General features: G+C 39.9%; 1 protein-coding gene across 5 annotated transcripts in view; it reads left to right on the top strand.

Moving 5' to 3' along the window:
* BICD1 (BICD cargo adaptor 1) overlaps positions 1–24018 on the top strand; it is a 171280-nt gene that overhangs the window by 127292 nt on the left and 19970 nt on the right. For 3 of the 5 annotated variants that reach the window (XM_017804894.1, XM_017804893.1, XM_017804895.1), the window contains exons 5-7: positions 943–2037; positions 8405–8556; positions 15226–15433. In XM_017804894.1, the coding sequence (XP_017660383.1) occupies positions 943–2037; positions 8405–8556; positions 15226–15433 (1455 nt within the window). Of the gene's footprint in view, positions 1–942; positions 2038–8404; positions 8557–15225; positions 15544–16493; positions 16685–24018 lie in introns of all 5 variants that reach the window. The other 2 variants (XM_017804891.1, XM_017804892.1) reach the window with 1 other exon arrangement.

Raw genomic sequence — 24018 nt, 5'->3', positions numbered from 1 at the left:
CTCTGCTTCCCAATTCACAACTCAGAACAGGACAAAGGCACAGGAGAAAAGTTGGGGCATTACACTGAAAACTTGAAATGCGAGTCTTTCAGGGATGTTATCACGAGTAGCAAATATGTGAGCAGATCAAACTTGTAAGTTTGTCTTGTTCACTTACTTTAGGGTGCTATGCATTAAAACTTCTAGATGGCTGATCTTAGCCATCTAGAGGTGTCCTCCATGACCTCTTCTCCTGTTCAACATCCATATTTATATGTGGATATTCAGAAAGGAATTTACTAGGTCAGAACCAGTGGGTTGTTAGTGATACCACAAGTCCTGCTTTTTCTGGTTTGGCCTTAAACAGATGGACTTCACTTACAGTTAAGTGGCTGGGGATGGGGAGTCCTGGGAGTTGCACATGCTCAGCCTCCTGATCTGTGTTACATTTCCACACAGCAGGTTATTTAATCTGTGGAAATGTACACAGCTATTTCTTTACTGTATTTGCCATAATGAAAGTTTGCAACAGTTCAAAGATATAAATGAATATTGTGAAGGATTGGTAGAACTATTAATGGGAAATGTAAATTCAAACTCTATTGAGAAATGTGTGTGTACCAGTAGAATGGTTTATAGTTGACAGTGATGCAGTTCCTCTGTTCAGGGAACATATGTCCTAATAAATCACTCAGTGCTTAGTAATTCTTCAGTGGGCGACATGTAAAATTGTGACCTAGTGATATTGCAAATTGTAGCAGAGGCTGGGACTTCCCAAACCTCTGAGAGTTCCATGGATCTGTGCCTTAATTTTATGGTTTAGGTGTATATGGCTAAAATCTCTCGAAAGCACTCGGATTGTTTACACCTTGTGGGAATGGAAGAAATTAATGTGATTTCAGAGCTTGGAATTCAGCATGGGTAGGATGAGATCCTGGGTTTCTTACTTTGACTCTGTTGCAGGTGGAGCGAGAGAAGGCCATTCTCCTGGCCAACCTTCAGGAGTCTCAAACACAGCTGGAGCACACTAAGGGAGCCCTGACGGAGCAACACGAGCGAGTCCACAGGCTCACGGAGCATGTCAATGCCATGAGGGGACTGCAGAGCAACAAGGAGCTGAAAGCTGAGCTCGACTGTGAGAAGGGCCGAGACCCGGGCGAGGAAGCACACGACTATGAAGTGGACATCAATGGCTTGGAGATCCTAGAATGTAAATACAAAGTAGCTGTTACTGAGGTGATAGACCTTAAAGCAGAAATCAAAGCCTTAAAGGAGAAATACAACAAGTACGTGGAAAACTACACTGAAGAGAAGGCCAAGTATGAGAGCAGAATCCAGACATATGATGAGCAGGTGACAAGCCTGGAGAAGTCGACCAAGGAAAGCCAGGAAAAAATGGTTCACATGGAAAAGGAGTTACAAAGGATGACAAGCGTAGCAAACGAAAACCACAATACCCTCAACACTGCCCAGGACGAGTTGGTGACATTTAGCGAGGAGCTGGCTCAGCTCTACCATCACGTCTGCCTGTGCAACAATGAGACACCAAACAGGGTCATGTTGGACTATTACAGGCAAAGCAGAGTCACCCGCAGCGGGAGCCTGAAAGGACCGGACGACCCTCGAGGTCTCCTTTCCCCACGACTTGCCAGACGGGGGGTGGCATCACCCGTAGAAGCCAGGACCCCGACTGAGCAGGTGACTAAGGAAGCCCCAGAGCCCGGCAAGGAACAGAGTCCAACAAAAACACCTACCATTTCTCCTGTCATCACAGCCCCTCCTTCCTCCCCCGTCTCTGACACCAGTGACATCCGCAAGGAGCCTATGAACATCTACAACCTCAATGCCATAATAAGGGACCAAATCAAGCACTTGCAGAAGGCTGTGGATCGGTCGCTGCAGCTGTCGCGCCAGCGGGCTGCGGCTCGGGAGCTGGCGCCCATGATCGATAAGGACAAGGAGGCCTTAATGGAAGAGATACTGAAACTGAAATCACTCCTGAGTACAAAGCGAGAGCAGATCGCGACCCTGAGAGCAGTGCTGAAAGCCAACAAGCAGGTAAGGTGTTCGTAAAACAGCCAGAAAAGTGTTATTTACACGGGTCACTTACAAGCTCTCCCAGGAGTATTTTGGGGGTGAGGTTTTACTCACAGCCTCTCACTCAGTCACGGCAAGGGCAGACCTTTGTCCCCTCCCTCCCCGCCTCCTCTTTAAGCACTTTAGCTCTGCTTTTCTCATCAGAATGAGGGAGGCTGCATCATTGTTCCGGGTTGCCTGTGCCTTTTCTCATCTAAAAAGTGCAGTGATCACCACATGGGGGCATGAATCCTGGTTAACAGCTTGGCATACTATTAGCTGATGACAGTGATGGGATGCTGAAATTCCCAATAGTCAGCTATTCTGAAGTTACAATTTTGAGTTTAATTGATTGTTGCATCTGTAACTGCATTTCTAGGGTACTGGGGATTTTTAAATTGCAGCAATATTTCAACATACGTTGAGTCTTTTATAGCATTTCCCCCCCCTCTGATACAACACATGTTAAATATTAACTCACGTAATTAAATACCATCTCTAGCTAAGAAATAATAGCTCTGAGCAATTATATGTGGGTTTTCCATGTAATTAAAACGTAATTAAAATGGAATTTATGTATATGGGTTTAGATTATGTGATTTCAAATTAAAGATTTTTCCCATTAGCATAGAGCTATCATTTATTTTTTGCTACTGCCAGAAAATCTAGCTCAGTCTCACTCTTGTATTGCTGTCAGAAATAAAGCATTATCCTAAGGCGTGCTCACTGAAATGGGAAAGATAGATTTGCTGACAAAGGAGCTGCTATTAACTAAAATTTTATTTATTGGATAGCAGCATGGATATTGGTAACTGTACAACTGACCATAGAAACTTGCAATCTGTTCATGCAAACCTAATAACAACTTCCCCAAACTTCCAAGTTAAAACACATAATAACATAAAGGGAAGGAGAAATTTAAAGTTAGAGTGGGGAGAGTGATTTATTATGTGCCAGCCTCCAGTGGTGGGTGTATCCCAGGACTCAGAGTACATCTCATGTTCAAAAAACCATAAGTTAAGATTCATCCATTTGAGCTCTTCCCCTTCAAAAGAATAAGTTTCTAAGCAACAATAGGCTGGGGATACTTTTCCCTTGTGGATTTCAGTTTAGATGAGCCTACAGAGGACATCTGGTTCAGTTTTTCATGTTTTCTCTGTAACCACAAGAGCTATTCTTTAAAAAAAAAAAATAAACGCCTTCCCTGAGTCATGGTGAAGCTGACATTAATATGAAATTTTCATCCCTTGCACAGTGTGGTAAGACTGCTGGTGCCAAATGTAGCAGTGAAGAGCTGCAGGAACTCCTTTCAAAGAGATAACCTGGCCCGTCCTCAGCCTCCAGAGAGGCCACATCTCATCTCATTGTGCTCTGTAGCAATACTATTACAAAACACTTGTATTTGTTGGCACTACAGACAGAGACACTTTAGGTGAAGCTTTTTAGTTGAAGTAATATGGGAAAGGAGGATGAGCACAGCCAGATATACTGCAAAAAAGGCAAGACCTGGCCTTCCTAGAGCATCTCACCATTCAGATCTGGGCAGGGGAGTGAAGACCAGCAGCAGACCCTGGGTCTGATATTTTGGACTGTACTTAAGTACTGACAAAACACTGGGGAAGCACAGGTGCTATCTAATTACCACCAGTAATACTGTCAAATAAGCATTTTAGTCTTAGGCTGGGCTTTAAAAAGACTACACAAAACTCTGTAACATGAAAAAAGAGCAAGATTTGCTCTAAGAAGCTGCAAACCTAAGACTGGGAAAATGGATTATTAAATCAATTACTCAAGAAAGCAACGCACAAAGATCTTGCTTGTTTACCTTGTCTTCATTTATGTGTCCATTTGTTTGTAGCCATAATTACCATGTTAGCACCAGATTGGTGGAGCAAACATTTACAAGTAGCATAAATAAGGAAATAATATCAAATTAATGATATAATAACTTTTAGGACCAGTTCAATAATGGGTTTGATTTTGATTTCTAATAGCAATGAGAAAGCAAAGCTGGCTATGATGGGAATTTAATATCCTGAAGTTCTGATGGAGAACTGATTGGTTGTTTTCATTGGTAAATAATTTTATGAGAAGGAGTCAGCACGATTTTCACAACTGCATTAGCAGTAACTATGGTGTCTTCAGCTCCTGTAACTGAGATGCTCTAAAAGTCCTTCAGAAAAAATAACTTGATAACCCCAGACATACAGAACCCTAATTACAAACAAATGCCCTGATATTATATAGAATTTCTTTGGGAAAATGAGGCTCAGTGAAAAGACACAGTACCATGTACAATTTTAGCACTAAAATAACAAGCTAGTTTTCTGCTTTCTCGTATGAAAAAAAGAGCACTTACCACTGTAGGATTTAATATTCATTCAGCAACAATTTTTTTAGTTGGTCTGCTTCTCACACTGCTGATGTAAAGTAAATGGGATACTAAGTCATCTTAGAAAATGAGATTTGTTTGTGGATTTCAGGATGAAGGTGGCAACCTTTAGGCAGCAGAGTTTAGGCAAACATCTCTTCTTTAAGGATAAAGCAGTGGGATGAAAAGGATGCTGTTAGTTTTGGCAGTGCTTGGGGTCCTGGGGCTGGGATGTCATCACCTCAGCCTATGCAGCTCCGTGGCTGGGTTTGGGAGACAGGAAGGGGGGCTACGCTCTGTGTATCCCAGCAGTCTTTTTTTTTTTAGTGTTTCACACCCTGCTGGAGTCCAGGTGTTGGAGCTTTCTGCTCCCTCCCAGCCTTGCTGTCAATTCTGGGTGACTTCTCCTGCTCTGCAAACACTACATGCTCTGTGAGCCATTAATCCTGTGTCTGCAGGTGGCTCAGTGAGAGACTGAGTAGTCATTTGCCCAGTTCCTCAGCATGACCGTTCTGACAAGAGTGTCATCAGCACCTCTGCTGTCTTATTGCATTATTTACTTCAGTGAAGAGTATTCACGCATTTTTTTCTGTGTTTTCATCTTTTTTCTTGTGCTCCCCATTTACTCATTTGTTGATCAGAGGTTGCATTTTTATGTGGAACAAAGTTCTCTAATTTTTCTGATAGAATTTTGGCCTTAACCACAGCTTGAAACCAAGTGCTTCAGAAAGAGCTGTTAAAATCAAAGCCAGGTCCTGGGCATCTGCTTCCTTCTGGCACCCACTACTTGGAGATGCAGGCTCTTGTTTGCCCCATCCTTCCTTTCTGAACACTCTCTGAATGCACCATTCTAGATTATCTAAATTTAGATTATCCCACAGAACTGGTTTCAGGCACATACATATATGGCTCAATGGGTACAATTTTGGAGATTGGCTGAGGTGGGGAACAAATAGAAATAATTTTGACAATAACTGGTGCTGGAAGAAGAGTAACAACAAGCTGTGGCTTCAGTTCATTTTGTCCCTGTTGGTCTTGGCACAGTCCAACTGAGGTGACCAGACACATAAGTGTCTCTGAAAGATGGAAGCTGAGTTCCTCTTCTACCCTCAGCCCCACTCCCCATCACACATTCTGGCTTCAGGGTGATTCAGGCAAGTTTTCTGCCTCTTCAGGCTCCCTAAACTGGCTCACAGTAAGCACAGAAAAAAACCCAGCAGGTGTGCAAAGGGTAGGGATGGGGAAAAGCTGGGTAATTACCCTTCTGGTGGCAGCTAGCCAATACAGATTGACTTAGCTGCATTGTGAAATGGCAGCCTCTGAGCTGAGGAGTCTGACAGAAATTGGTTTCAGTCAGCATCCAGATCCCAAACCCATGAGCTGTGGGTAACCTGAGCATCTGCACTGTTTAGTGCCCACTGGCTCCTACAAGGACTTCCTCAACCTCTCATCTGGCCCTGGCTGCAGGTTTCCAGCAGAACCTTCCTCAGCTTCCCCCTTTTTTCTTGCTGTACACCCAAATTTTCTGTTAGTTTTATTTGCTCCTCTAGCAGAGCACTTGTGCCCATTTGTTCTTCACTTCAGAGGCTTTCGGAAGGGGGACCCTTGACAGCCTGCACGGGGCTGTGCTCAAAAGCTTGGCTGGTGCATGGAGAGCTATGAGACACTTCGCATAAGATTTTAAATTTATGCTTTGTTTTCTATATGTTGTTTTATGGGATAATTTAAAAAGAAGGAAAAAAGATCTGAAGATTTGACACAGTCCTTCCTCTGTTACTTTTATTCATCAAGTAAATTATATTTCTAAGTTATTTTTCATCCCGTAGTGTTATATGTCCATTTAACTTATCCTGACATCCAGACTAAAACATAGGGATCACAATCTGTCTGATCATTTTGCACAGTTTCAGTGATATGTAAATTACTGGGTTTACATGGAATATGCAATCCTGCTGCTGAAATAATGCAACAGTTAAAAAAATATAAATAAGACTAGCATTAGGTGGCACATATCTTTAATTCATTTTCATTCCTAAACAACAGCAAAAAAATCTTTAAGTGAATCCTGTGTTAGAAGATGAGGTATGATAGGTTAAGGGATATGGGGCTGTATTTCTCTTACAAAGCAAAGATGTCTGAATTCCTGCCTTAGGGGCAAAGCAGAACTCAGTTTGAGCTATAGAGTCCACCTGTGCTCTCATAAATCACTTCTACCTCATTAGTGACCTGAAAATTCAAACAAATCTGATTTAATCATAACTGTTAAATAGGAATTTTTTCCTCTGATGCACTTTCCTGGATTTCCATTCAAAAAAGTGGATTTATTAAACATAGTTAATCCTTCCTCTCTATAGTAATTTATGACTGTATATTTTTGGTCATGGCTGAAAACAGAAAGAAAGCTGATGATTTCTGCTTTACCCTGCCAAGGCATAGGATGGTGTCTACATTGAACCAAAGCATATATCAGCAAGGTTAAAAAAAGCTGAATGATTTAAATATATCCCTAAGTGGTTGATATTTTTAACATGTATTGTTGATGATTTCAAATTTAGATTGGAAAAACATATCTATTTAAAATGGCAAGTGGTCACTACCAGTGACTTTTTAAAATCTCTTCCCTTAATGTAAATTAAAAGAAAGCAGAGAAGATATTATTGGTTAGTATACAATTTAAATAATTAAAAAAATTATTTTAATGCTCCCATTGCTAGCTGTGCTATTTCCCCAGAGACAAATGAATAAAATTGTATTTTGATAGGAGATTCTAATATGTCCTTTTGTTAAGAGACATTGCTAGTGGGAAAGGTATTGAGTTTCAGAAAACTGAGTTTAAAATCAGTTTCCAGCTGTTTGACCATTACTATATTTTGTCCTGTTCCCTTGTTGATTGCTTTAAACTAATGTTCTCCTACACTTCTCTCCCCTGGTGATGATTCAAGAATCCACAAAACCAACAGGGGAAATTGATTACCTATATGAAATGCTGCAACTTATTATGCACTAAACAAAGTGAAAAAAACAGCCATAACCCTCTCTGAGTAAATGTAAAGGGAAATAAATTTTCCTTCATCTCATTCAAAGGCAATAATTTTAAATGTCTTAAAGCAGCAGTAGGTATAAAACCTCTATAAAACTGTGTATTTTGAATAACTTCAGAACAATACTAAACTCATAGGTAAAGCAGAAAGTTCAAGTCCTGCAAGGATAAGACAGATGTAAATATTAAAAACAGTAAGGTAGTAAATTACAGGAATTTAATGGATGAAGCAGAAAAAAAAAAGAAAGGAGCAGTGAAAATTTAGGAATAGGACAAATACAAATCCTTTGCTTTCCTGTTAAATGACAGTTGTAATTTACAGGGTTTTTTTGGTTTGGGGTTTTTGTTTTTGTTTTGTTTGTTTGTTTGTTTGTTTTGTAGTGGTTAAAACTGCCAAAATAATGCTAGTTTGCACAGCAGTAGGCATTGCCAGTTCTCAAACCTAAAAGCAAACTGTCAGGTCCCGGCTGTCCCCACGCCCAAGGAAAGGCTCAGCTGGCAGGAGGTGTGAGGCCAAACACTTTGGGTCATAACTTGGCTGCAGAGGCTGAGCCTCCTGTGCTCTGCATCCTGTTTGCACCATGGGCAGGGGACACACCTGCTTGTTTGCTGCAGCTCAAACAACATGGTAGCAGTTCCTTAAGCTGCAGTAACATATTCACTTGCCTGAGTCCTCAACATGCACCTGCACACTTGAAGTGTTGAGTTCTTGCCAGTGCATTGAAACGGGCTTTGTCCTTTCAACTACTTTCTCCCTTTCCTGGTTTCATGGAGTACAACTTAAAAGAAGACATTAAAGTGTGCAGTACAATGACAATCAGGTCTAACTTCATTTATTGTGTGAATGAAGAAGGACATCAAAACCAAAATCAGACGTGGCATCTTAGCTGTTATCAGATATCTGGCTCATAAGCATATATCCTTGTTTGTGTTTTTAGACAGCTGAAGTGGCGCTAGCCAATTTGAAGAATAAATATGAAAATGAAAAAGCAATGGTGACTGAGACCATGACCAAACTACGGAATGAATTAAAGGCTTTGAAGGAAGATGCAGCAACCTTCTCATCCTTGAGAGCAATGTTTGCAACCAGGTAAGGGAAATGGTGTCACCATCTGGCTCAGAACTGTAAAAACAAATACTTGTGTACTAAGTGACAACAGACTTAACCGTGTATGTTGGGTGCTTAGGAGGAGAGAGAAATTATTTTCTGCAAGGTCAGAGGTTTGCTGGATGAAGGTGAATGAGTCCTAGAATGCACACTGTGCAAAACTTGCAAGCTTTCAAGTGCTGCTGAGCTGCGTGTCTTGGAAAATAAAGCTGGAGAATAGCAATGTCAATACAACCTTGAGTAAATTGTTATAAATGCCAATATATGCTTGCAGTATATTTGCATTTATAGAGCTTTTTAAAGTGGAAATCAAATAGTAGATTTATGTGGCTGATTTTTCCCATTCAGAAGTACGCAGTGATTCTGTCATGTAAAGCTATCGTAGGGTTAATGATGATCTTCAGAACCCCATGTTTTCATTACAATGAGATTCATTACTTACCACTAGTAAAATCTATTTCATCAGCCAGCCTATGCTGTAATCCAGCACTAATAATTGTAAGGCCACTGTAATTTCCCACTCCAGCATGAATTCTTATTTTCTCTCACTGTGATTTTCAATTTATTATCTTCTCCTTCACAAAATAAGTTTAACTGATCTTCTGTATCGTAGTTCATCCTGGCAGGACAGTAATTAGTCATCTTTCATCTTTCCTTCTCCCACACCTTCTTCAGAGGAGCTTTTGGTTTTACACTGAGTCACAGAATCAAGTGGGTTGGAAAAGACCTCTGGGATCCTTGAGTCCAACCTATGACCGGACACCACGGTGTCAACTAGACCGTGGCACTTAGGGCCACATCCAGTCTTTCCTTAAACACTGCCAGGGAAGGGGGCTCCACCACCCCCCTGGGCTGTCCATTCCAATGTCTAATCACCCTTGCTGTGAAGAAATCCTTCCTAATGTACAACCTAAAACTCCCCTGGCGCAACTTAACGCTATGTTACCTAAAAATAATTTTTTTTAAAAATCCAACATTTTCATCAATAAATTCTTAATTCACAAGTACACAAGCAAATGATTATCCTAAGGAAATTATTCTGTTAGATTAGGACTTTTTTCCCCCCTTATGGTCAAACACAGTGCAAGTTTCTTCTTTGTGCTTTAGTCCACAAATGATAAGATGTCGTGCCTCATGTCAACATCTCTCCAGTGCTCCCTGTGGTATATAGGTGCTGTCTCACCACTTCCAGCCTTCTAAAGTCCTTTGTTGCCTAGTCACAGTGGCAGCAGCAGCTGGGAGAGGTGGGAAGGAAAGAGAAGGGACATTTATGTGTCGTGACATTGGTGCTGTGTACAAATTCATCATAGGTTCATCGTCGGAAGAGTTCGCGTAGTGACATAATGGAAAAGAAGACCCAACTCAGCAGGTGGTGTGAACCAAGGTAGCCTGATTGATTTAATTGGCATCTAAAGATTTTCTTCGAGAAAGGAAAGCTGTGTGTGTGTATTAGAAATGCCTGTGTTGATCTTTACTTGCAAGCTCATTACTCTAGGAGATACATGAATGTACTAACTCTGTAAGACTCCCTGGAAGGCGGCTAACTCTGGAGGAGAGGAGTGGCATTGTGAGCATAAAGCAAACAAGTGTCTTGCATGGAGCATAAATCATCAACCTACGAGGTAAAAGTAGTTTGCGAAGATTTAGAAGTTAATTAAAGGGAATGTTAGATTGCTGGTGTACTGAATGCTCCTTACCTTATTTGGGCATCCTGAGTGCAGACTTATATGGGTTTAAGGCATATCCTAAAGCTGGTGGGAGACAGCAGCATCTCTTCCATGAGAATTAGGCTTAAATGATGCCTTGATCCAGAAACCTTTTCTAGATGTCTTGTGTGTAGGATGCAATGAAGCTTCTATTTCTCTTCAATGAACTATAAAAGGAGTCTGAGTGACTTACTGAGTTACAGATTTTCACTTTATAAATGTCCAGTGTTATCAGAGATAAACCCCAACCAAAGCATCTACTGCTGCTGGTAAACTCCATGCAGTAGTGATTAAACACTCAGTGTATGGCCTATGGAACATATCCCTGCCCTTGAGGTCGTAAGTTTTGCCAAGTATTTTCTGAGCAGAGTTATAAAAGATTATTCACTACAAGGTCTTGCACATCAGTGTGCTTCTATAGATTTTTCCATTGTAAAATATTCATTTTCCTTCCTTAGCGTGGAGTTTAATGGCCTTTATAATTAAATCAATCTTCCTAAATGTTCAAATCATTGACTCATGCCAAATAGTCCATTTCGAAGAGCATTTGTTTAAATGACAGTAAGCTGATACATTCTAGAAGTCTGTTGAAGAGGAGAAATCTGTTTGAAAATACAGGACACGTAAGATTCTTGTGCAGTAACATTAGATGCAATAGCAAGCTCTAGCATAAAAAAGCAATTGTTTCATCTTTAGTTGAATAAAACAGTGGTTTCCATGGTTACAGTGCATCACATGGTACTTACTCCAGAATTTGTACCATAGGGAGATCATCCCTCTGATCGTAGGTTTGTATTAAAAATCTGAAAATGATTGCATATCCTGTTTGATAGAACAATATCCTTTCACTTTCATAAACTATCCTTTTCTGCTCATTTGGTCACCAAATGGATGTTCATTCTGGTGCTGAACTGTATGGTTTCTTCCTTAAATGCACTGAATAAAGGTCACAACATGTTATAAGGAGGGCACAGGACATCTGTTTCTGGTCTGAACAGCAAAGATAGCACTTAGCTCCAAAGCTCCCTTATGCAGAAAGCAGGAGTCCTCCTTTTTATGTGTTTTTCCCTGACACTTGTTCATCCTTCCACTCCTTAATTTCTTTCTTCAGTTCATCTTCCTATCAAAAGTCCTTCTGTCCTGCTTGTACTTCCACTTTTCTGTTTTTCCTTCTGGGACTGCTTTTTAACCCCGTCCAAAAAATTGATTCTGATCTCTACAGCTTCCTCCTTCACTTTTGTGATCCCTTTCTGGGATTTATTCACTTTATACCTGTCAAGAATATGTCCTCAATATATTTCAAGCTTTCCTTTCCCCTGCCACGTCTCAGGAAAAAAACCCACCAAAACCATGAAAAAAATCTCTTCTGTGGGATACAAGGGTTTGGCAAAGCAGAGTTGAACTTTCTATTTCATGCCAGAGCCATGTGTAGCCCACCTGATTTGCAGCTCCTGCCTTTAGCCTGCTCGTTTTTTCCTGGGTTGCTTCTGGTATTCCCAGACCAGAGAAAATGGTGAGAGCCTTCCCTGCCCCTCCTGTTGTTTCCCCTCACTCCACCCCTGAGCTGCTGACCCAAGGTGGGAGCTGTGGGAGTGTGAAGCAGTGAGCAGCACTCATCCAGGGGAAAAATGAAAAATAAATAATAAACTCTTTAAAACATTCATTTTCCAATCTAGAGTAGATGTTGCCCTGTGAGAGGAAGGGAAGTCCCATGCTGAAAGAGAGAAGGAACTACTTTTAAAGCAGGAACCTAAAGGGATGCAGGAAGCTGATTTTACTGAGTCCCTACACATGCTTGCTTTCCTAGTCTAAAAGGAGATACTTAAAAGGAGAGAACAGGAACTATTACTTCTGATATTGCCATAGTCCTGACACTGCAGACATGGATCTTATTCTTCATCCATCAAGATGTTTTCTTATGATTAACATTTAAAGGAAAAAGTGTGCTGAAGAGATGGACTAGGAAGATTGGACAGGTCCTGGAGATGAGGAAACTTTTATGAGCAGAAGAGAATTATGATTATATGGCTAGAGCAGGGAACTGTCACTGTCACTGGGTTTTAGCTCAAGCTCTGCTGTGATTTATGTTGCCTAAATTATGCATAAGCCTGATTCGGTATTTGGTTTACATTCCTAGACAAGAGAGGGAGATGCAACTAGAAATCCCTTAAAATCCTATATAAGCTTCTTGGATCAGTTCATACAAAATAAGTGGGCTTATGTGTCTGTCTGCTTCCTTTCTGAGACAAGAGAAATGAGAAATAGGTGAAACCTTGACTTTTGCTCTGGCAATAAGTAGACCAGCAGACAGCAGGATAACACTGCTGGTTATTTAATAGTCACTTGTAGGCTACACCTGTCCTGAGGCGAGGGAAGAATTGGGAAAGAGCTCCGACTCAGGAGGACATAACTTAATTTTTGTTATTTACTACTATTTGAGTCCTTCTGGAAGGCTGTTCAAAGCCCTGGAGCATCCTGGAGCCCTGCTCGGAACACAGTGGTCAGTATCATGCCAGAAGTCATGTCTTTGAGGAGCTCTTAACCTTTTTCTTCTTCAGTATCCTGTGAGATTTCACGATTGTTTGTCAAACATGTGGGCAAAAGGCAATGTGGATGTGTGTAATGCTTTGTCATTTTTTAATTGGAAACACTTCTCTTTTTATCCCACACTTGCACATATCTAGGAATATTTCAGTGAAGGGAAATGCTATGGCTGCAGGCAGTAGTTACCTCCCACTATATGGAATAACCTTCAATGCTGCAAACTTCAGGGAGATCTGAGACTGTTAATTCAGCAGTTTCTAAAGTTAATTATGGCCTTTACTTGACTGATTTAGGTTTAACCTTTCTGAACGCTGTTTCTCATAAAAGAAAAAAAAAAAGCTTGAGCAACAAAACCCGGAGAAAAGGGACCGTGTGTTTGTGGTGGAGGTCAGATGACTGGAACCACCCAAACACTGCAGTGAACTGCCAGAAGTGTGGGATTCCTGTTATGGGGAGATTTCTATGAAGGACATACAATTAATTAGATGGGTTGGAAAATGTGATTAGTTTTGTCTCAAGTATGAGACCAGCTAACAGCATCTAATATATCCAGATTTCTTGAGCCAACTTGATATAGTTCATAGCAGGCAACAAAAAGGATGTTTGTCTGAGTCTGCTTTAGTAATATCCGCTTTCATGGCACTTATATCTCTTAACTCTTCAGTTGTGCTGTTTTACAAACCAAGTGTTACTTTTAAAAATTTTCAACAGAAAACTATTTGGAAAAAAAAAGATGTCTCCTAGACAAAGAGGAAAGTGGGAGAGAATAAGAGGTGGATACAGGATCCATCTGCTTACAAGAACAAGTCTTTAAGACTCTGGCAACACAGACATTAAAGTCAATTAATTTGAAATAGGAATTACTATAATCTACAGAATGCTGATTTCACTCTAGTATCTCTGTCAAGGAAGCTGGCTTAAGCATCAATAGACATTTCATGGCTTGGAGCAGAAACAGGTGTGCAAGTTGTCTTTAAGCCAACCAGCATTTCATAAATATCTCTCTACTTCAAGGCTTGAATAACAACAGTCATGCTTATTAAGGTCCTGTGAAAGTAAGGTAATGCTGAAACTGTAGATGAAACTGTGTCTTAGTAATTTTGTTTCCAGTGCCTGAATTATTCAAAAGGAGAGTACAATATATATGTAAGTGTTTGCGTGTGAAGAATAACTGCAAATTTTGAAGTATGTTTTGTTTCTGTTTCCCAAGGGGAAGATTAAAATTTCAGAGAAATTAGTTCCATCCCTCAGTTTGCAATAATTCAAGTTTAATGCATCACACATTTTGATAAGGAAAACTAAAATAATTTTCTATGCTTGTTTTCTGTGAGTGATACTGATAAAGTTACATCCTCATCCATTACACAATTGCAATTACACAGCAAAGCTACTTAGATTTATACAGATCGCGTGGGAAGGAGATTTGGCAAAAGCTGCATCATTTAACATGCCTTGGATATTGCCACAAATCTCTGATGGTCAGACAGTATTGCTATCTCTGAATCATCTCTCTGCTGGCGTAATTTATTGCTCTTGATTCTTACTGATTAGGTGGTCTATTGCTAACAAACTGAAGCTATTTAGCTTCAAAAAATGACTTAAGACCATCTTGAAATGCCTTGCTCTTCCTGTTAACTTTAGGAATTATTGCTTAAAGCAGAACTAAATTGAATTTGGTCTTAGATATTAACAAAATCATAAGAAAGGTGGCTTTAGTTCTCAGAGTTCAAAAGCAAACGAAGGGAGTTTTTTATGCAGATAAAAGAGGCTGAGGATTAAAAAGGAGTAGGTGACCATAGTGATGAACACCTGAGCACACCTCCAAAATATTCAACAGTAAATGTGAAATAACTCCAGATGTGGGGTTTTCTGAATAGTACTTTTTAATCAGTTAACAATGGCAAATAACTGAGGGCTTCTCATTTCCAAAATCTGATGTGTCAAGTGTTCACACTACTTGCAGCCTTCTTTTGTGGTATTTTCTTGAAGTGGATGTTACTGTCTATGAAAAGTAGTATTATCTAATTAATAGACATTCTTATCATGACTTACTATCAGAACCAGCACCGAAAATTGTTACTTGTGGTCTAACATGGAGATAATCCCAAACCTCCTCTCCAATTGCTTATTATCTGCACTAGAAATGTATTACATTATGGTAGGCTACTCTGTTAATATAGATACAGGTTCTCCTGCTGAATGGGAAGTGTTGGCATTCAGATCCAAGACCAAATCTATTCAAAGTGGGAACAGAAGAATTCAGGCTGTCTGCTTCCGGGATTAGGGTCAGCAAAAGCTCGGATCTGAATCTGCCTCTGTAACTGAAGCCCAGGAATGTGCTCACTGGTAGAGTTGGTTCTTGGACCGTCTCCCCAGATTTCTGCCTTGTTTGTTCCCCCAGGTGTGATGAGTACGTCACACAGCTGGATGAGATGCAGCGGCAGCTGGCGGCTGCGGAGGATGAGAAGAAGACCCTGAACTCTCTGTTGCGCATGGCTATCCAGCAAAAACTCGCCCTTACCCAGCGACTGGAGGATTTAGAGTTCGACCACGAGCAGTCCCGACGCAGCAAAGGCAAGCTTGGAAAGAGCAAGATCGGCAGCCCTAAAGTAAGTGAGGAGGCATCAGCCACCGTGCCAAGCATAGACACTTTCCTCCTGCATAGTCAGGGCCCACAGCAACCAAACTTACTGGTCAGCAGTGGCACTCAGAGGAAAAGGTATGCATGCAGTGATCTTTACAGTACAGTGCAGTAGCCAGACTTTCATTAAAGTCGTTCACTGAATTGTAAACATAATGATTCTTTTTTTTTTAAATTTATTTTTATTTTTTGGTTTTGTACTTTGACTGGGGAAAAGGAGGTGGGGAGGGTGTGAATATGAAATTCAAAGCCTGGCAACATGTGGTTCTGATCCACCTACTCACTGTTATTTCCTCCTCCTTAATGCAGTGTTCTGAACTATACTCTGTCAGTGTCTCAGTGCATCTTGTATGTCTTTAATATTAAGTGTGAATGTATTTTCTTTAACAAGTTTTCCTTCAGTTTTCCTTAAAGTTTTCTGTCACGAGCATCTGAAATAAAAAAAGGATTGTGCTCTATGAGAATTTCAGTGCTTAACACAAAAGAAACTGCATTTCTTTGTTAAGCTCTGGTGCTCACTTGCTCTTTAGCAGTTCAAAAATAATATGGATGTGTTCACTCAGATCATGTTTTCTACATGGGAGCAAGCAAGCTTTTGAAGGGGAATGGCTGCCATTCATAACCTAATGCAAATATTTTTCCATTCAAGCAGTGAGTTCTTGTCTTGTGACTGCCCTGTCAAAGCTTTGTAGGTGTGGGATCTCTATTAGAGAAGTCCAGATAATCATTCCCTTTTCTCATATGCTCTAATCACAATGCAAAACCAAGAGAACATTCAGGGAACTTTGTACATGTGGACTCCAGGATGCTGATATATAACTCAACCTCATCTCTTCCTTCCCTAATGTGAACAAGTATTTCCAAGGCAGGCAAGGTATCCTGCTCTGGAAATGACATGGGGTGGCAACACTAGTTGGTTTTTACCTGTTAAGCAAGTTAACATGATGTTGTCATTCGCGAGGCTTTGAAAGGTAATTAAAGTAAAACTCTTTTGTTTCCATATGTATTTTTCTTGGATCTCCTGCAAGACTATTCTCACCTTCCCTTTGTGATCAGAGCCATCCCAGGACTTCAGGGACCTACCTCCAGAAATTATTAAGAGCCCCCCCTCATCCCGCCTCCACAGAATCATATCTTCTGAGGGGCCCCCCTTCCATGAGTGAATTCATCCATGGGCACCGTCTCAGCAAGGAAAAAAGGTTAACCGTGGCCATACCAGGTAAACATTTTTTCCTTGGATGCATGTGGTGCTGAGTGGTTAGCAGAGCAGGGGACCCTCCCAGCACTGCAGATGCAATCTAATTTGGGCATCTTCTTGGAGACCTGAAAAGCAAAAATGACGTCTCCTCCTACGTCACCTGTGGCAGGAGATGACATTCTGCTGGCAGCGGCCCAAACTGGTTTCAGATGCAGTGGGGAAGTCCTGCTGTGGTATTAGGTGGGTGCAGTCTCACTGGCATTCGCAGAGGCTGCACCCCCGTGCCTGGGTGGAGCTCAGTCTGGTGGTCGTGTTGGTAGTCCCCTTGGAAGACACAAACCCAGCAGGACAGAGGAGTCAGATGTGTGAGGACCAGCGAGGGAGTGACTGACAGTGTGCAGGAGCCCATGCAGCGTTTGTCTTCTGCTCACCCTGGAGCACTCAGTCAGGTTTTTCTGAAGGGTAATGTTAAACTCACAGAAGGCTTAGTTTATATTAATTGAATCATGAAGTTTATCTTTGCGGGAAGCTTTTGCTCCTAATTTCCTGCCCAAATGTAGTATCCGCATGGAACAAGGCGAAGAAAGGAAATGGAAACTGGAATGCCATTTCAAAGGTTGAGGCATCTTTCTTTGCCTGACAGACAAGCTAATAATTACTTTTTCTTCTGTGCCTGAGCAGAACTTTTGGCCTTTAAATGTGCACAGTCTTGTTTGGTGGTAATTTTCATTATTTGTTTTGAAATTTGTTATACACAAAAAAGAGTAAGTAGAAAACATAGAAGCTAAACCCCTAAAGTGGTTTCTGCTCAAAAAAATGCTTATTCTGGAAAGCTGAGCAGTACCCTATAGTATGTTAAATTTCTCACCCAGTGCCATCAATATCACAACTGCCTTTGAACCATGCAAGTAACACCCACTCCAAAGAAAAGTGTAAAACTGCAGACAGTCTAAACAAGACATTTTCCTAAGGAGTTTTGCAGAAAATAAATCAAAAGAGGTGTCTCCTGAGGAGAAAAACGTGTAAGTGGGAGGAAAGAAGCATCTTACAGAACATCACAGATGCGTGGACCACAGATTGAGAAACACTGACACAGTTTTTTTTTTTCCAATAAGAGAGGCCAAAGGATAAAGCAGCCTGAAAAGTAGAATTGTCCACAAAATTAAGTTTGCCTGGAGTCTTACCTGTCACTTTAGGTACATCTCTACATGTTCAGAGTATAAGGGTCTTGAGACAGAGTTACTGATTTATGTTATGGTTGTCCTTAGGAATCTACAACAGTCCCAGCTTTCTGAATGCATTTGTCAGAATTTTACACCATCACATGGCCTTAGGCTCAGCTTGTGAGACTGACAGGTTCAAACCTGAGATTCTTCTGAGCACTCAGATTCCAGTGTTAGCAGAGCCCATGTTAGAATCAGGTTGAAGATTAAGTAGTGAATTTTTCAGTTCTTACCAGTTTCTGGAAGATTTCTTACTGTTGTTAGCAGATGAAAGGAATGATGCACCAAGTAGGATTTTTTTTGCCATCTGTCTAATTATCTGTTTTGTGAAGGAACAGTGAAGAATGTTATTCTTCTGCCTTTACAGAGAAAGTTTAAAAGCCTTGTATCAGAAAGAGTTTCTGTTCTCAGATGACTTGTGCAGTCAAGCAAGCCAGCAAGAAATGTAGCAACCCACACCTGTTTCTTCATCAGAGAGGGTGCAAAAAAGCAGTATCCAAACTCAAACACTATGGAGCAAAGTGTAGCTTGGCTTGAGGCTGAGTCCTCAGGAGTGGAGTAAGAATGAATCAAACCTACATTAAATGGAAGCATGTTTTGGTGCTTTTTCTTTTAAATTTGTGAACTATTTCCTTCACACAAATATTTCAACCATATTATGTGAGTGAATCTATCCCCTGTCCTTTCATTAGCTCTCAGTGTTGTGGGGACTGGGAAGCTGTAGCTGGGAATGTGTTTGATGGAGACCAAGAGCCAAAATAGCTGAAGTTGGCAGAGGGAGAAGCCCAGCAGGTGCCCCTGCCCCATGCTCCCCATGCAGTAGCAAGCTGTGCCTGTCTTTCTTTGGCACCTTCTTCTGGACTTGGTGCTTGGCAGAAGAGACTGCCTTCACTATGCTCTGGGCCCAACTTTGACTACTGCTAGTAGAGGGAAAGCTGGACTGCTTTTGCTACCTTTTTCAGAGGAAGACCAGCTGAATTGAAGATCTCTCAAGAAAGAGATTCTCATTTCCTCATCGATTTCCGTTTGATTGCCCTCACCTTTAAATCAGCATGCATGTCTCTCTGACATCAAGCTGTGACAGCATGACTTGATCTGGGCTTTCTAATTGAACTAATAGCTCCTAACTGCCCACAGGGGCTAAAAATACCACTCAGTCCTTTTTCAAAGTATCATGTTCCATTTCTCCTAGGTAATGGTAAGCATTTTGCTTTGCTGTGTGTTACTTTTTTTTGCTTCTGTTCTGCTAAGATGTATTTTTACACTTTCAAGTCTTTATTCTTCTGATAGGCAGAAGCAGCTTGTACGTATCCAGCACAATTCCAGCCTACATTTGCATGTATTTGTGTTTGTTTTCATAACTACATGAAAAAGTCAGGGCATATAGAAAGCCTAATGCTCAGTTCAACGGTGTGAAACACTATGAAAAATGACCTTTCCTTTGCAGTTGTGTTCAAACTCCTTGAATATAAAGTCACTAGGTGCCTCTTAATATACCACAGTCCCAAATATGAAATATGATTCTCTCAACCTCTTCAAGGAAAGACCAAACCAAAAAAGGTCTCCTGTAGTATCTGCTTTGACATCACTTCTGTGTCAGATATTTTAGCATGGAAATTCTAAAATTGAATATCAAGTTCTGTTATTTTAGCTTAAATTTAAATCAAGATCCTTGTGTAGATGATGCACCTGAAGAAAAAGGTTTTCCAACAGGCTTATGAAATGGACAGTAACCAATGGCTGCAGCATTCTCTCTTAAACAGAGTCAACAACAAACCACCTGAGAGTCTCCTTTGTTGGAGTGCCCCCCAAACAAACTGTGGTAGATGCTTCTTTCCCTATTGTTTATGCCTGGTATTTAAAGTCCCACACGGGAAAACGCTGCAAAAAGTAAAGCATTTCATATTTTGAAGGAATTCAGATCATAAGATCATAATGGGCAATCCTTTTCCTTTTAGAGAATTCTGTATGGTGATATATTTCATTTTATCCAAATAGAAAAAAGGAAAGTAGCCTTAAAATGTGACACATTTCTCTCAAATTCCAAGCCCAGCTGAGGTCAGATGTTTAGTTGACATAAGCCAGTCTAGCCCCATGTGTTTCAACAGAACTGTGCTAGTTTACTGCAATCCCATGTTATTGTTTCGTAGGGTTTAGATTTTATTGTTCTTCATTGTTACAAGAGCATTTCATAAAATGACTCTTCTAAAAGCCTTAAAAATAAAAACCACTGCAAAAGTAGGTAATTTTGTGGAGTTCCTCATTTCTGAAAGCACATTAAACCTGAAAGCCTGCTTGCTTTTCAGATGTCTTTCAAGAGTGATTTACAGCCTGGCATTTAATTCTCACAAGACAAGACTAATGGGGAAGACAAAGACAGCCCAAGGAATGCTACATAATAGTATCACAACTGCTCAAGCACTAAACTCATCACCTATCATGCATAATTAAGAGTATTTAATAGATACTCTTACTATAAAAGTATTCCAAGATTAATTTCTGCTGTAGCTCTATGCTTACATGCAAATCAAATATGAATCACAATAGGATACAAATAACTAGCTCTTGTTTGTCGGTTTGTATTCTTACCTTAAAATGTAACTTAATTTATAAAAACTCTATCCCAAAGGAAATTCCTATAGGGTGTCACCAAGAGCTAACTTACACAGTCTGTAGGTAGACAGTATTTTTTAAAGCTAACAAGGAAAATGAAAATACAAAATCTCAATCACCCAAGTGCTGAGGTCTCCTAAGAAGTCTTATAATTGAATCTTTCAGCTGGAACTTGAGGGAAATTACTTAAGAGTTGTCTTTGCTATTTGACACACTGGAATTGGTTTAACATGTGAAGAATGGGTGAGAAACCTAGGAATGCACTGATCTGTTTGATGTAGCACAAACAAAATTTAACACAGCAAGGAGCAGAGGGTCTTCTGAGTAGGGTGGCCCTTAGTGTTATAAGGCCTTAAGGGCTTTTAATAGGTCATGTGAGGTGTTGAGTAACCTCTCCTGGCTCAAGGGATGAGGAATACACTAATGGTATTTTAATTTTTTCTTTCTGGATTTTGAGCTTTTTCAAGGTATAGTGTGTAGGGTGTGACTTTCAGAAATATTCTGTAAAAGGTGATCAGAAGCTCATGTTCCTTCTTCTGTATTTTTCTTAAAATAACGTCAAAGTGGAACTTAACATGTGGGGCAAGATTGTTGGTTTCAGCTCCTCCTTCTTGCTGCTTCATCTTGTTTAGGTAGTGTGAAGATACGGGAAAGCATCTTCAAAAGGAGTGAGTAGAAGCCCTTGATAGGAAATGAAGCTCTCTTTACCCTCCCCTTTCGGATGAAGGGGTTGGGAAAATGACCAGGGAGGCTCAGGCTGACACCACTCTGCACAGCAGAGGCTGTCTGTAGACGTGTGCCTGTGTACCTTACACCATTGGAAAGGTAGGGGGAACAAATTTTTTTATAGCATTTCACTGTGTGTTGAAAAGGGTTTAAGTCAGAGGTCTTTAGCTGTGCACAGTTTTGTTCATTTGTTTGGGTTTTTTGGGTTTTTTTTTTAGGAATATTTTGCCAAAAATAGTTCCAGAAGCTTTGCTTTTGAGCTTAGGTACCAATGTCAGAAAGCTCCTCACAGATTTCTAAATCTTGCTGCTACAGGCATTACTTCAGTACCTCAACTTCGCTTTTTCAGGCACTTCTCAATTTTGAAACAGCAGGACTGTTAGAAATTTGTAGATAGAGGAAAGCATGGCTTCCTTTAAAAAATGGTTATGAAAGAAGTCCTTTGAGGAGCACTAACAACTCAGAACTAAATTTTGTCAGGAGGGTGCTTTGCAGATCTTTATGATTGCTCGGGTCACCCAGTGAAGAGTTTTAAATATTTCTTACTTCTCCTTTGTGAAGGAATTTTATAGATTAATGAAGAGGAAAATCAACATGACTAGGATCTAGAGACCTCTTTCTATGCTGATTTTATGTTAAATAATGTTATTCTGAGTTCCAAACAGTGTGGGGTTTTCTATATATTAGGTGAAACAGTTTATTCTTGAAAAGCAGGATAAGTGATTAACCAAGGCACAGCTACTAAATAGGATATCCAGACATATAATATATAACTAGTCAGGCTAGTCTGCTCTGAATTGTTCACTCAGGAAAGTTTGTTTTGCTTCATCCAAGCAATCCAAAGCATGAAAGTTCTTCAGAACCATTATGTTTTTTTAAAAAAACCCACAACTTTATTCTGGGAATGCAAATTTATCCAAGTGCAAATTGCCCTTTGCTTCATTAGAGATCCATGGATGATTCTTCTGAGTCCTTGGCTATGAGTATGTTGTATTTTACCTACTGAGAATGTACTTGCATTGATGGTGATCCTGTACCTGCAAGATGTCTCTGAGCTTGTGCAATTAGGCAGGCTACTGGCTGTTGTAAGACTCCTGCAATATTGGCCTAATCTGTCTCTTCGTGGAAAATGTATTTTATATGTTTTTAGTAGGATTTTTTAAAAATCAGATGTAAGAATTTTTTTAACCCAAATATGATGCTCTTCACAAAAAGGATAATTCAGTCATTATTTACTTATTATCTATGTTCTCTTTTCTGTTCTGCATTGTCCTGTTTTCTGTGGGTTTTGTAAACATGCCATATTTGTGTATATATGTGTTCATTGTTTAATGAGCAGTATTAGTGCATATATACAGATATATGTACATATCTTCCTGCTCTCAGGGCCATGTCCTGCATCTGATATGCTCATTCAACTAAGCTTGATGAGCATTGCATATTTATGCCATTTCAAGCATGGTATGTTGTTCTTGTGGAGGCTGTTTTGAATTTGAAGAACAATGTCCTTGCCAAGGACATTAGTTGGCTGTGACTGATGAAGGATTCAGCTGGCTAAATGTACTTTTACCTCTTGGTGCCACTGTGAACAGGACCTTTTCACTCTGTGCTTTTCCTCTCTTGCATTTAGCTCTCCAATTATCACTGATGAGACCAAACCCATACATTTCATGCTGATCAATATAATTTAGCTACTTCAATATAATTTAGCTATTATTGCATGAATTCACTGCAGTTCTACAAGTTTAATTTAATTTCTACTGATGTTTTTTCACTATATGTAGAAAGCAATTCCAAAACAAAACCTATTTTTAATAGAAGTTTCAGTCTGTTTGAAAAAACATAAAAAACCCAACCAAACATACAATGAAACAAACAGATTGCAGTGAAATCCATGCCTTACTTTTGTATATTTTCATTAAAAGGCTATTGACATTTTTCTCTCTGTATCTAAGCTATGACATCATTGCTGGATGGAATGGTTAATATTAGCATCATTTGTTGAAATTCTCCAATAAATCTTATTAGACTTCCAGTTGTTTCTAACTAAACAGGTATGCAGGTGACACATCAAATCTTTAAGGTGTGTTTCCAGATATTTGTTGTTTTCTATGAAAATTTTTGGCTTTGGAGTCCAGTCCCAGCAATTAACTAAAACAGAGATTGAAATATCTTGACAATGTTGGCAACAAAAGTCATCCATCTTTATCTTCTTTTATGACAAGGTTTAATGTGGTTTCATGGCTTATTGATTTTTGCCATTAAAATGCACAGGAATATTCAATATTGGGCTTCTCTCCTAATAAAATAGGCAAAGTTGAAATGAGTCTCTGTTTAAATTAGACATGCTGATATTTTAGCTCTCTAATAGAGCAGTTCCTTGGGATGTTGTGGTGTATGGAGTAAGCTCAGCAGCCATTCTTTAATCAAGACTAGTATCCTTGATTGTAAGTATCTCCCTGTCTGCATTTTTTAGAGATATGAAACCTTAAAATTGTAACTTATGTTGTTTCTTCCAAAGCCTACTAAAGTTACCGTTTCCACTGGCTTCAAATTTTGGATCAAGCCCTTCTTTCCCCATAAAATAGTGCAAGCATTTTTGGTCCGGTTGATTTTGTGACCATCTGAAATGTATCCTTGATTTCCGTTTCCATGGTAAATAACAAGATCAAAGTGTGATGATTGATGTAATTTTAAGACATTTCTTTTCCTCTTTTGAAATGTTTAAAATGTGTGTGTCTTTTAGTAAGTATTTCATGAATCATCAGACCTTTTCAAATGTGCTTTTATGAA

This window comes from Lepidothrix coronata, unplaced genomic scaffold (assembly GCF_001604755.1).
Source record: "Lepidothrix coronata isolate B3197 unplaced genomic scaffold, Lepidothrix_coronata-1.0 Scaffold10, whole genome shotgun sequence".
Lineage (NCBI taxonomy): Eukaryota > Metazoa > Chordata > Aves > Passeriformes > Pipridae > Lepidothrix > Lepidothrix coronata.
The sequence above is the reverse complement of the archived record's forward strand: the minus strand, read 5'-3'. Positions and strand labels throughout refer to the sequence as shown.